General features: G+C 46.5%; 1 protein-coding gene across 2 annotated transcripts in view; it reads left to right on the plus strand.

The window, feature by feature from the left end:
* The window catches only part of TADA1 (transcriptional adaptor 1), a 35,868-nt gene extending 25,452 nt beyond the window's left edge, over positions 1–10,416 (plus strand). Inside the window, exons 6-9 of one of the 2 annotated variants that reach the window (XR_007358200.2) lie at positions 1,579–1,730; positions 6,186–6,348; positions 6,775–6,964; positions 7,169–7,303. Coding sequence is in view for 1 of the 2 variants with exons in the window: in XM_048862671.2 (XP_048718628.1) it covers positions 1,579–1,730; positions 6,186–6,348; positions 7,169–7,321 (468 nt within the window). In the remaining variant the exon portion in view is untranslated. Of the gene's footprint in view, positions 1–1,578; positions 1,731–6,185; positions 6,349–6,774; positions 6,965–7,168 lie in introns of both variants that reach the window. The other variant, XM_048862671.2, reaches the window with a different exon arrangement.
* The last annotated feature ends 1,963 nt before the right edge of the window (positions 10,417–12,379 follow it).

Consider the following 12,379-nt stretch of genomic DNA (forward strand, 5'->3'; position numbering starts at 1 on the left):
AAAGACAAACCAACAATGTGGTTTTGATTATGCTACTAATAAAAGGCTTTGTATATGGTGAGGCACAACAGTGTGTGAGAGGAAACTAGCTTCACTATATTTACAGGTGACTTATGAGAATCCATGCCATGTGTTTCATAGGTGCCTCCCAAACTGGCACTGAAAGTTATTCCTGCAGCACTTCAGATCATAGTCTTGGCACACGTAAAGGATCTTGTATTTGTGCATACAAAAATATAATTTGCAGAAACTCAGAGTGAAAAATTGTAGGCACAATTTTAGAAGCTGAGTTTGAAAACGTTTGACCTTCAGCTTTTAAAATAAAAGACTTCTTTAACTATGATGGATTTTTAAAATGTATATTCCATTACTAGCAGCGGTTTATACTCCAGATTTATATCCAGAGGCCACAAGATTAGTTTTGAACAGTCCCTTTTTAGGCACGTCAAGCTATTGTAAAACTTGTCTGCTCTTGAAGCTCAAGCAAGGTAGATAAATCATATAGTGCCTAAACCTGAAGTGCTGATTACATGTAATTTCCATTGTCTTCTATGGGAGTTGTGGCTATTAGCATCTCTCAAGATCAGGCCCAAGCAATGCAAGCAACTACTTAAGACTTGTGCTTCTGGGTGCTTACACAGCAGACTCAGAGGCCAGTCTGATCTCCCTATCCATCAATAGGACCAGATGTGGGAGCAACTTTCTGCTTGTTCTTTTCACCCCTGTACATCCCTCTCCAGCTGTTTCACCTCAGAAGTAAGGCCAGCCCTTAATAAAAGCATAGTGTGGCTTTCAGAATAGCTTTAAGTGCAATATTCCTATGCACATGCACTCTCTGATGCTGATTATGAAACCCTTTCTTGTCCTCTACCACAGTGTGCTAGTTAGTGGTGGGAATTTCCTGACATTTAAGAGACATGTTTAAGGTTGGTACCAGGAGATCTCAAATTAGAGCTGTGAGTTTCAGTTCACAGACAAGTGCACATAGTGCTCTGTTTACTGTGCTTGTTCTGCTTCGTGTACAAATAGGGTAAAGAAATTTACACCAATCCTGCTGTCTGAAGGCAGGTGCCCCTGACGTTTGGTACCCTACTGGTTTGCAGAAATAAATCAGGAAGAGAAACATATGAACTTGTGATAGCAAGGAAATCAGCATGCTGGCTTTGTTTTGTTTGGGTTGCCCTCCTGAGGCACTAGGATTTTTATCTGGGTTGGAGATCTGTTTTTTTTCAGGGCTATCTTGATTTTTTTTTTTCCAGATTCAGTAAAAAACTATAAAATACATTCTTTTCCAGATATGTGATGCAGGGGGGTGCTATTTGTATCATCTTCTACTGAATGCACTTCCTTTAAAATAACATTGCCGGACTGTACTTCTAATAATGGAAGCTATCCATACAACAGAATCCACCAGTTAATAGTCTAAAATGAATAGTTATGAAACTGCCTCTATATATGACCAATGGCATTTGTGATGCACTGATTGCAGCGGTATCTAGGTGGAAGGGATAAACAGGCCTATGTGACAATATTGAGAGCATGCTCCACAAATGGTAAAGGTAACATTTGTCATTACAGAATCACCTTAAGGATATTCTGGCATCTGTAGTATCCAGGAGGAAAGCCTATCGCCTGAGAGATGGTCATTTCAAATACGCCTTCGGAAGCAATGTTAATCCACAGCCTTACCTGAAGAACAGTGTTGTTGCCTATAATAATCTAATTGAATGGTAAGCGAGCTCTCATGGAGCTACCTCGTTCTAAACATAGTCAATGAGTAGTTGGTGTAGGAGACTGAGCATACTGATCCATTTTTTTTTTAAACCCCTAGAGAAAACTTAGTGGTAATATTTAATATTCAGAAACTGCAGATGTGCCAGAGGACTGTCCCTACTGGGCAGAGGGGAAGGACTTGGGGTTTAGCATAAGTGCCCTGGTGAGAAGTCTGTGTCCCTTACCACTGATTCCTAGCAGGTGAGGACGCTGGAATTCCTGTTTGGGTGTTCTCTCTAGATCCAGTCTGAGGACTCAGTTTTTCATATAAGCCTCTGGTTAGTAGGCGAGTGTTTGATTTGAAGTACACAGACTCTTACCCCCCCCCCCCCCTTCCAACTACCTCTTGCTGCTGGAAGGGAGAAGCAGCTTTCACCTGTATAAAACCTTAAGATGAGATAAGAATACGCCATGCCCCTACGATCTTCTGACTTGTGAAGAATTGTGAAGGGGTTGGGCCACTATTTCCCTTCCCTGTTCTCCGGGCTCTACCACTTTCCCAGCCTCTCTTTGGGTCCTACTCCCATGTGGATAGCTCCAGTGTCCACCTTTGTTGTTGCCTATAGCTTTCCCAGATAGCTACAGTGTGGAATTGACAAAGATACTGACTCGTGGCTACTGTGCAGAACTCTTTTGGTCAGCAGTAAAATTATCAGCAATGATTTTGATTTCAGTCTCCTGCTGCAGCCTCTTGGGAAGGCTATGAGCAGCAGCAGCAGCAGCAGCAGTAATTTTGCATCTGTCTGCAGACTCAGGAAGACTGTACAGTTCATATCTGGAAGGTTATCTTCTCAGCATAAGGAGTGGTGTTTTGTTTTGTTTTGCATGAAAGAGTAAATTCTGCAGAAGATTATGCTTCTCCCCCATCCCACTCCCTCTCCACAGGGAAAATTTCCTGTTCCCTGCTGGCGAATGAATTTTTCAAGCCCTAATAATGCTGTGTACATCTGAAGTACCTTTCATCCAGGGATCTCAAAGCCTTTTCTGTACATTAACTGCCAAGGGAAGGGAGGAAAGCCCATTACTGGAAACATTTAAATTGGATTGGATAATGTACTGAATTGTATTTTAAGACTAATTATGCACTGGTCCCAGGGTACAGGCTTGACGATCTATAACTAAGGCTATGCTTTAGTCATGGGTACTTTTACTAAAAGTCATGGACAGGTCTTGGGCAGTAAACAAAAATTCATGGCCCATGGCCTGTCCATGACTTGTACTATATACCCCTAACTAAAACTTGGGCCCAGGACCCCTGCTGGTGCTGGGCGGGGGAGGGTTGGCGGGTCTGGTAGGTTCCCTACTCAGCTGCGTGTGTTCCTGCAGCTCCCTGCACTGCCTCTGCCATGAGCTACAGTTCCCATTGGCAGCCAATGGGAGCTGCAGGGGTGGTGCCTGTGAGCGTGGGTAGTGCGTGGAGCCCCCAGCCCCTCCGCCTAAGAGCTGCAGGGACATGCCAGTCACTTCTGGGGAGGGCCCCTCCCCCCCCGAGGTAAGCGCTACCCTGCACCCCAGCCCTGAGCTCCCTCCCACACCCAAACTGCCCCAGCAACTGCCAGTGCAGTTGGCCCAGGGGCTGCCTGATCTGCTTGGGCAGCCCCGGTGCCAGCCGCTGCACAAGTCACGGTATCCGTGACTTCTGTGACCTTCATGACAGACACGCAGCCTTATCTATAACTAATCTTCACAACATCCCTGGTGTGAGGCCATTTTTGGCATGCATAGGTGCTCACTCCATGTGTTGTCCAAACTCTGCACAGGTACCTGGCTCAGCAGACCCAGAAAGACCAGACTCTGGTAAAGGCATTCAGCCAGGTTTATTGCCCTCAAGACACAGTACTAGCTTCCCAGATCAGTGTCTACAGGTACAGTAAAACAGGAGTGCTGAGTGACAAGAACTCAGTCAGCAGTGGGACTCTCTGTTGCCCCTGAGGCTGGAAAAGGGTTAAGGTGAGGTACCCCAACATTTATAGACTGAGACAAACAATCTTGGATAAACAACTTACGTACCACCTTGTGTGTTTGATGACGTTTGTTGCCACCCCTTGTACCTTTGTCCTGATGTTTCAGATAAAACATCCCTGTTGATCACTTCTGTCAAATCATCTCTTGTGCTAGTCTGCTGGAATGTGTTTATATATTCAGTGTGTTTTAGCAATGTTAGCAGTACCTGTGCCAAGTTCATGTACCGGACACTGAACTTACAGGCATTTGCTTCAGTATCGTAGAATCATAGAATATCAGGGTTGGAAGGGACCTCAGGAGGTCATCTAGTCCAACGTCCTGCTCAAAGCAGGACCAATCCCCAATTAAATCATCCCAGCCAAGCCTGACCTTAAAAACTTCTAAGGAAGGAGATTCTACCACCTTCCTAGGTAACGCATTCCAGTGTTTCACCACCCTCCTAGTGAAAAAGTTTTTCCTAATATCCAATCTAAACCTCCCCCACTGCAACTTGAGACCACTACTCCTTGACCTGTCATCTTCTACCACTGAATAGTCTAGAACCATCCTCTTTGGAACCACCTCTCAGGTAGTTGAAAGCAGCTATCAAATCCCCCCTCATTCTTCTCTTCCGCAGACTAAACAATCCCAGTTCCCTCAGCCTCTCCTCATAAGTCATGTGTTCCAGACCCCTAATCATTTTTGTTGCCCTTCGCTGGACTCTCTCCAATTTAACCATATCCTTCTTGTAGTGTGGGGCCCAAAACTGGACACAGTACTCCAGTACATTGCCTGACTTTGGTTCACAGCCTCTGGCTTGGGCCTCAGGTCTTGCACGAGGCCTAATGCTCTAGACTCTCTCTCTACTACAGTAAATAGAGCATGCAGCTTGTGATGACAGAGAGATTGGAATTGCCAGAGGTGCAAGCCATGGATGGTAACCCACAGAATCCCCAATCCGTTTGTACTACCCTCCTGGAGGGGGACAGTCCAGTAGTTTAGAAAGCTGAAACTTGGAATTCTGTTTAATTGGTCAGTTATTCCTTCCTTAGGAAGCGTTCGTAAGAAACCAGGGCTGGCCCCTTGGGGTGGATTCAGCATCCAGTGTTTTGTTTGTATTCCATTCCAATCTTATACCTCCCTCATCACTGTGCTATCTGAGCACCTTCCAGGAGTGCACAAAGTAACATGACTAGCATCTGTCACATATGGGACTCCCTTTTTTAATTCTCCAACGGAAAATGATGTTAAGGTCTTTTAAATAATTTATATTTATTTGTTTTCTTTCTGCTCCGTGTGTTTTTTGCTGAAGGTGAGGTCAGAAAATTGCACCTGCACTTGGAGCAGAAGCTGATGAGGGTCAAGGCAGTTCTTATATTCTTTAAAAATTTGTTTTGCGGTCTCAGGCTGGCCCCCCGGCAAAGCTCAGTCTCTGCACAGCAAAGCACTACCCTTGTGGTGGACAGCGCCATTGTGCCTTGGGAGCAGAGGCAGTTCCAGGGGCGGGTGAGCTGGGCAGTTGTCTGGGGCACTGAACTGCTGTACCACTCTGCTTTGTTTTGCTCCGCTTCTGATCGGTCGGCAGTTTGGTTTGGTTTTTGTTCTGCTGGGAGCAGGGTGGAGTCCATCACTTCTGCATGCAAGTGATGGGTTTTGCATATGTAAATTATTTCAACTGCAGGGAGGTAGGGGGCCAAAAATAGGACTAGGACTGCTCCGGCTTGGGAGCAGCGCTGTCAGCCACAGCCTTTGTCCCAGAGCTTCAGGTGATCTTTTAGGTTTTACCTTCACCACCTTGCAGATAAAGACTCTGTTTGTTCCTGCCTTATCTCTGCCAGACACGTGGGCCACAGTGGGCTCCTTTATGTTTTCAATCCTGAGATATCAGGGTCTTTTTAATAGCTAATCTCCAGAACACATTTTGTCTCTTGTAATCTCTGAAACCCAAACAGCAATGCACTATACCACAGCGTTTTTTATGCTTAGGACTAAGCATGCTGTCTCTGGCTGCTGGGGAGCAGTGGCATTTTGGCTGTGACCTCACAAAGCAAAAAGCCTTAGAAGGCACCATTGCCATTTGAAGAGTTGCAACTAATACATAGTTTAACCAAGATGTATTTGTTTTTAGTTTGCTGCAACTCTTTACCTAGTGTAGACACAGCCTTGGGATCTGTTCTGGCTGGAGATTAGTCATGTAAGAATGCCAGCAGCCTGTCTGCAATAAAGTGACTAAGTTAAAAGTAACGTAAACCAGTTTAAGTGTGGCCACACGGCTTTGCGCCATTTTAACTTGGTCCCTTTTTAAAAGCTGATTTTTAGTGAAACCAGTGTAACTTTGGTATCCAGACAAGGCCTGAGCCAGCTCTGAGTGAAAAATAAAGTTCAGGAGCCAAGCTACTGCCCTGATATTTCCCCAAATGGGAGCTTCTTTAGTGACTGGAATGTCTTTAATGTCCCTTTCTTTACAGTCCTCCTACCTGCGTGGCACCTTCCGCAGGTCAGAATCTAGCCTCCCATCCCGCTCCTGACGATGCTGAGCAGCAGGCGGCTCTCCTCTTAGCATGTTCTGGGAATACTTTACCAGCTACTCTCCCTCCTGTGAACATGTATGACCTTTTTGAGGCATTACAGGTAACCATTCACGTTCCATTGCAGCATGGCTTGGGGAGATGCTTTCCTGACAAGAGACTGCTAGTCAGAGCTGATTGTGTCTGCTCTGTAATATGTACTTGGAGACTGACCTGATTTCACTCCCTCCCCACTGCTTGTTTGTTTAAACAGGCTGTTTCCTTGTTTTCTTCTTAAATCTATGGCTATATATGGAGCTGCCTAGAGTATTTGGCAGGGACTCTGGATTGGGCCCCGCTAGCTGGGTAAATATTACCGCTGTAGCTGCAAGCGCATTATGCGTTAGCTCATAGGTTCTCACCTTGGGATTATGCACAGGTTACAGGTGGTCACAGCCCCCCTCCCTGCATTCGATTGATGGAGATTCTGGCAGAAATACAGCACACTGAGTTGCCATATAAATCCCTCTTTTCTCTGTGTTCCATGCAGGTACTTATTACCAGCTGGGCTGCTCGAGGTGTCCGTCCCTGGGTTTGCATGGCTTGGGGCTGGTGAGACCAAGCATTCTCAGCAGGAAGACTCTTGACTCTGGAATTAGCTTCCTGAGTTTGACCCTTATGAGCATGTTCAAGACTATCTATTTCCCTGTGCTTATCCTGAGTGGGTGGCTTCAGCGCAGGTAGTCTCTTCTGGGTGTGTGTCAATGTTGGCAAGTTAGAAACACAAAGCAACATGCTTTTGTTGCCCCTGAGGACCCCCTCATCAGCTTATTCTATAGTTATAGTAAATGTACTAGATGCATCTTATTTTAGAAATGGGGGAGTGAGCGTGATAGCATCTGGCTAACAATGTTTTCTAACGTGTAACTCCCGCTCCCCCGCAGGTGCACAGAGAGGTTGTTCCAGCACACACTGTCTACGCGCTAAACATTGAGAGAATCATCATGAAACTTTGGCATCCAAACCATGAGGAGCTGCAGCAAGACAAAATCCATCGCCAGCGCTTGGCAGCAAAGGAAGGGCTGCTGCTGTGCTAAAGTGAGGATGGCCGGCGCTGAGGCAGGCTGTTGTTTCGTGAACTCAGCAACGGGGGTCTCCTCGGCTTTGCTGGTTTGAAAACAGTTGTGAATCTTGCATCATCGTGTCAGCATTTCAAGGCAGAAATGTGTAATGTGTAACCTTTTCCTATGGAAATGTGACCCAAGGGTAGTACATCTTGTTTGCTACTGTGAAGCCATAGAGTCAACCCAACTCTGGGTTACTCTGACTGCTTGGGGCTGCACTGCTCCAACTGCATTTGAAAGGGAATGGAAGTTAGACTTTGTGTCCTGTGTAGGGAAAAATGTGAGTGGCAGGGGGAGAAGGAACTATTTAGTTTTAAGGAAGACTGATCCACATTTTTGTTTAGTGGGTGTGATGGATCTGTGCTGGCAAAAGCCTAATGCCCTAGAGGGCCTGACAGAGTGCATGACTATTCCTCACGCTCGCCAGTGACTGTCCGGGTTGCAGCCTGTACCTCTGTGCTTAAAATCCAAGTGAAGAAACATGCCTGTGGCAAAGTACTTTTCCTTTGGTGTAACTAGGACTTCCCTGTGAAGGGGAGAAGTCCGCTCCCCACTGCCAGAATGGTTGTCATGTGTTCTCACTCTCTGCACCCAGTCAGTGTCACCAGGGAGAACCCAGATCCTGCCATTGTCCAGTGGCGGGGGAGGCACAGACTACAGAAAGAGTTGGAAGGAGTATGGGATGTTGCACATGTCAAAGGGGCTGATCCAAAGCCATTGACCTCCCTGGGCTTTGGGGCAGGCCCAGAGTGCAGGTGCCCTGCTGTGACAGGTATTTGTATTGGAAAAGGCTGTGCTCTGAGAGTGTCTGTGGTGTAATCACACTAGTATATAACTTACCAAGGTATGTTCAGAGCGTGTATGAAGCTGGCAAAGCAGTCTCTCTTAGTACCCAGGGCTTGATCCAGCTTTCCATGAGCTCAGTGTGAGTCTTTCCCTTGATTTCATTGGGAGCTGAATTGGACTTCTGGGGAGTCAAGACACCCAAGTGAAGATGAATATAGTGCCCACGTGGCCCTCCATTTATACCCTGGCAACCTCCACTTCTGGATCTGGACTGTGACACACAAATGGAAGGGCCTGTTCTGGCAAATTCTCTGAACTGCTGTGTACTACAAAGCACAAGGGTATGTACAGGGCAGCTGTGTGAGAGATTTAGAAAACACTGAAATGTGTAGTAAAGTCTGTTTTTGAAAGTAGTATTCTCCGATGCAGATACCCATCCTGCCTGCTCTGTAATGGAGGAGTCCTGCTTTCACAGTCTAGGTACTGTCCAGCTCTGGAGTAAGAGGTAGCCGCTCTGGGAGCCAATAGGAGGAATAGTCAGAGCAATATGAACAAATGATTTATTTGTTTTATCCAAAAAAAGCCAATGAATGTACTGAAGCCCTGCAAAACGCAATGCTCTGATCCGGCTCTGTGACACAAGTGTAAATACGGAGCAGCTCAGTTTGAGCCAGTGATGATACAATGGTGTAAAGAGGGGGAAAATCCCATCCTATGTATTGGAATGAACTATTGTATTCTGGCCTGGTAGGGCTCTCAGTATGGGTTTGCCTTCTTCATAACTTTATAGAGTTGTCCTGAGATACATGAGCTGACAGGTCACCCCTTTTTTCTGAATAGAAGGTATGTATGGAGCTCTCCTCTGGAGAGTTAATAGGTTTCTGTAGTGGGTATTACTGTTGGAAGCCTGTTTGAGGCTGGAGGGAGAACTACGTGTGTGTGCTGAGAGGAGAAAGCGGTTTAAAACACACTGAAGTATAGAATCAATCTTTCAAACTGGTGGGTGGGCTGGACTGGACTGTGTTTAGGGCTGAAGCTCCATGTACCCAAATCGGTGCTGTTTTACCTATTCAGAAAACTGGACTATGGCAGCTTCCTGTAATGCAGTGCTAGGAGGAGAGGCTGAGGGGATGTCTACACTGGAACTGGAAGGTGTCATTTCCAGCTGGAGGAAACATCCTTGCACCAGTGCACTAAAAATAGAAGTCTTGCTGCCCCAAGTACGTCCCTAGCATTTCAGGTGGGATTGTCCTCAGGACGGCTAGCCACTGCTGCTGCGGGGGCTACACTTCTGTGGCTAGCGTGCTAACTCAGTCAGAGCCAACGCAGGTATGTCTGCTCAAGCTGGAAATTACACCTCCAGCTCCCGTGTAGGCGTACCTTAAAGGGCTCCCTGTACCCACTTCTTTTCCCCTCTTCAGAACATACTTGTACTGGGGCAGCTATAATTTGTTTCACTAGTGTACTCAGAACACAGAGCCAGTCTCCGTCTTTCCTCTGGCTGCCTTCCCTATAATTGGTGAGGGGCTCAGATCCCTCCCACCCAATCACTGACCTATCAGTTTGCCTATGCTTCCAGGGAATCCCCTTAACAAACAATAGGTGATGGTTCTGGAGGGTCACTAATGTAGCTAGGTGGCCCCCCCATTAGTCAGTACTTCCCGTTTTTCTGAAGCTTCCCAGGTGAGTGGGAGGAAGTGTACCACATGCCATGGTGTTAGGGGTAGTAAGGGTGGCGGCTGCAGTTTGTATCCAGTGGTTCAGGATGAGAAGGGCCCTAGTGAGTTATGAAGCCAATTCCAGGAGATGGTGGTGAAGGAAGAAGCAGCATGAGGGACCTGGCAAAGCACTTGGTCACTGGTAGCATGGACCATGCAGTAGCAGCTTCACAGCCTCCTAAAGCCCAGCAGTGTCTGAGCACATGTGAAATCTGCAACAGGACACAGATTTTTTTTCGCCCCGTCTCTTCCCAGCACCTGTTTTTTCTTAATTCCCGTGTATGTAGCAGAATGAGCCTTAAAACCCCACCAGTTTGAAATCCACTAGTTTTAGAAGGCAATGCTTAAAACCAAGACTGAGCTATAATACTTACAATGTATACTAGTGAGATCAGCAGGGCACCCGAAGTACTACTGGGTTTGGGATGGGGGCAGGGGATTTCCCAGCTAGTCATAATGCTTATGGTATGGAATGAGAACATTAAGTGTTTGCTAGAAATTTTAATAAGCAGCCTCTAAAGTGTCATACATTTTTAAATAAAAATGCCTAGTGCTAAAATGAAATATGCATTTGTGTGTGTTTATATGAAGTGCATGCCATGTATATGCTGTGCAGAACTTTTTATTCTCCAGTGCTGTGTAACCTATTCGATGTTAAAGGAAACCGGCCACACGGGGCTGGATTAAGGAAATGCCTCCATTTCCCCATCTGTAAAATGGGGGTGATGGTACTGACCACCTTTTTGTAACAGGATTTTACATCTACTGATGAAAAGTGCTAGAGAACAGCTACGTGGTATTATTTTATTACAGTACCTGTGGCACATCCTCATAGCCCTGCCTCCATACTGGCCCTCCCTCCCTTTGTGGCCTCACCCGTCCTTGGTTTGGTTGTGACAGGGGTCACCCACAAGTGCATTCTCTTGGAAGGTGTTGGGGTGAGTAGCTATTGCCACTAGCTGACAGTAGTCTATCGTTTGGGTGGACTTGGCTGTCAGCACTGGCACATTCATTCACCGTCAGCAATTGTCTGGCTGCTATCCAATAAACGGAACTGGTGACCTTGAGCAGTATCGTTTTTCCAAACTGGAAGCTATGTACTCAATGTGACCACCCTTGGAAGGAGCAAACTATCGTGTCTGGGAACTGTTAATGGCGACTTTTATTGTGACTTATGACAGTTGTCAAATTTGGGGTTATTTCTCTCATCAGCAACCCACAATAAAGGAATTTCCCAAATTTCAAGAACGTGGCTCAAAATGGCACTTGATTGGTTGGAACCCAGTGGTCTTTTGGCTACCTCTGAGGGAAGGCCCAAAGGTCAAATTTGTTTCTTTGCCCACCCCTTCTTGTACTGAATGTTGTTCAGTCACCGCTTCACACAGGAGTCTATCATATCAGAATGCTGCTGTGTTGCTGAAATAAATGCAAAGTCCTTTTCATAGCCCCTGGTCTATAGTACGAGTTTAGGTTGAATTTAGCAGCATTAGATCGATTTAACTCTGCACCCATCCACACAATGAAGCCATTTTTGTCGACTTAAAGGTCTCTTAAAGTCAGTTTCTGTACTCCTCCCCGACGAGGGGATTAGCACTGAAATCAACGTCGCTGGGTCAAATTTGGGGTAGCGTGGACGCAGTTTGACGGTATTGGCCTCCAAGAGCTATCCCATAGTGCTCCATTGTGAACGCTCTGGACAGCACTTTCAACTCAGATGCACTAGCCAAAGCTCAGATGCACTAGGAAAAACACCGGGAACTTTTGAATTTAATTTCCTGTTTGGCCAGCATGGCGAGCTCATCAGCACAGGTGACCATGCAGAGCTCATCAGCACAGATGACCATGCAGTCCCAGAATCGCAAAAGAGCTCCAGCATGGACCGAACGGGAGGTACTGGATCCGATCGCTGTATGAGGAGATGAATCCATGCTATCAGAACTCCATTACAAAGACGAAATGCCAATATATTTGAAAAAATCTCCAAGAGCATGATGGACAGAGGCTATAACGGACCCGCAGCAGTGCCGCGTGAAAATTAAGGAGCTCAGGCAAGCCTACCAAAGAGGCAAATGGCCGCTCTGGGTCAGAGCCCCAGACATGCCGCTTCTATGATGAGCTACATGCAATTCTATGGGGTTCCCCTACCACTCCTCCACACCTGTCCGTGGAAACCTGCAAAGTGGGAGTCTCATGCAACAAGGATGAGGATTTTGGGGATGAGGAGGACGAGGAGGAGGATAGCACACAACAGGCAAGCAGAGAAACCGTTCTCCCTGACAGCCAGGAACTGTTTATCACCCTGGAGCCAATACCCTCCCAAGGTGGGCTCCTGGACCTAGAAGGCAGAGAGGGGACCTCTGGTGAGTGTACCTTTGTAAATATAATACATGGTTTCAAAGCAAGCGTGTGTAGTGATTAATTTGACCAGAAGACTTGGGATGCATTCGCAGCCAGTACAGTACTGGAAAAGTCTATTAACACGTCTGGGGATGGAGCGGAAATCCTCCAGGGACATTATTAAGGGGAC

Source organism: Caretta caretta, chromosome 8 (genome assembly GCF_965140235.1).
Source record: "Caretta caretta isolate rCarCar2 chromosome 8, rCarCar1.hap1, whole genome shotgun sequence".
NCBI classification, from domain to species: domain Eukaryota; kingdom Metazoa; phylum Chordata; order Testudines; family Cheloniidae; genus Caretta; species Caretta caretta.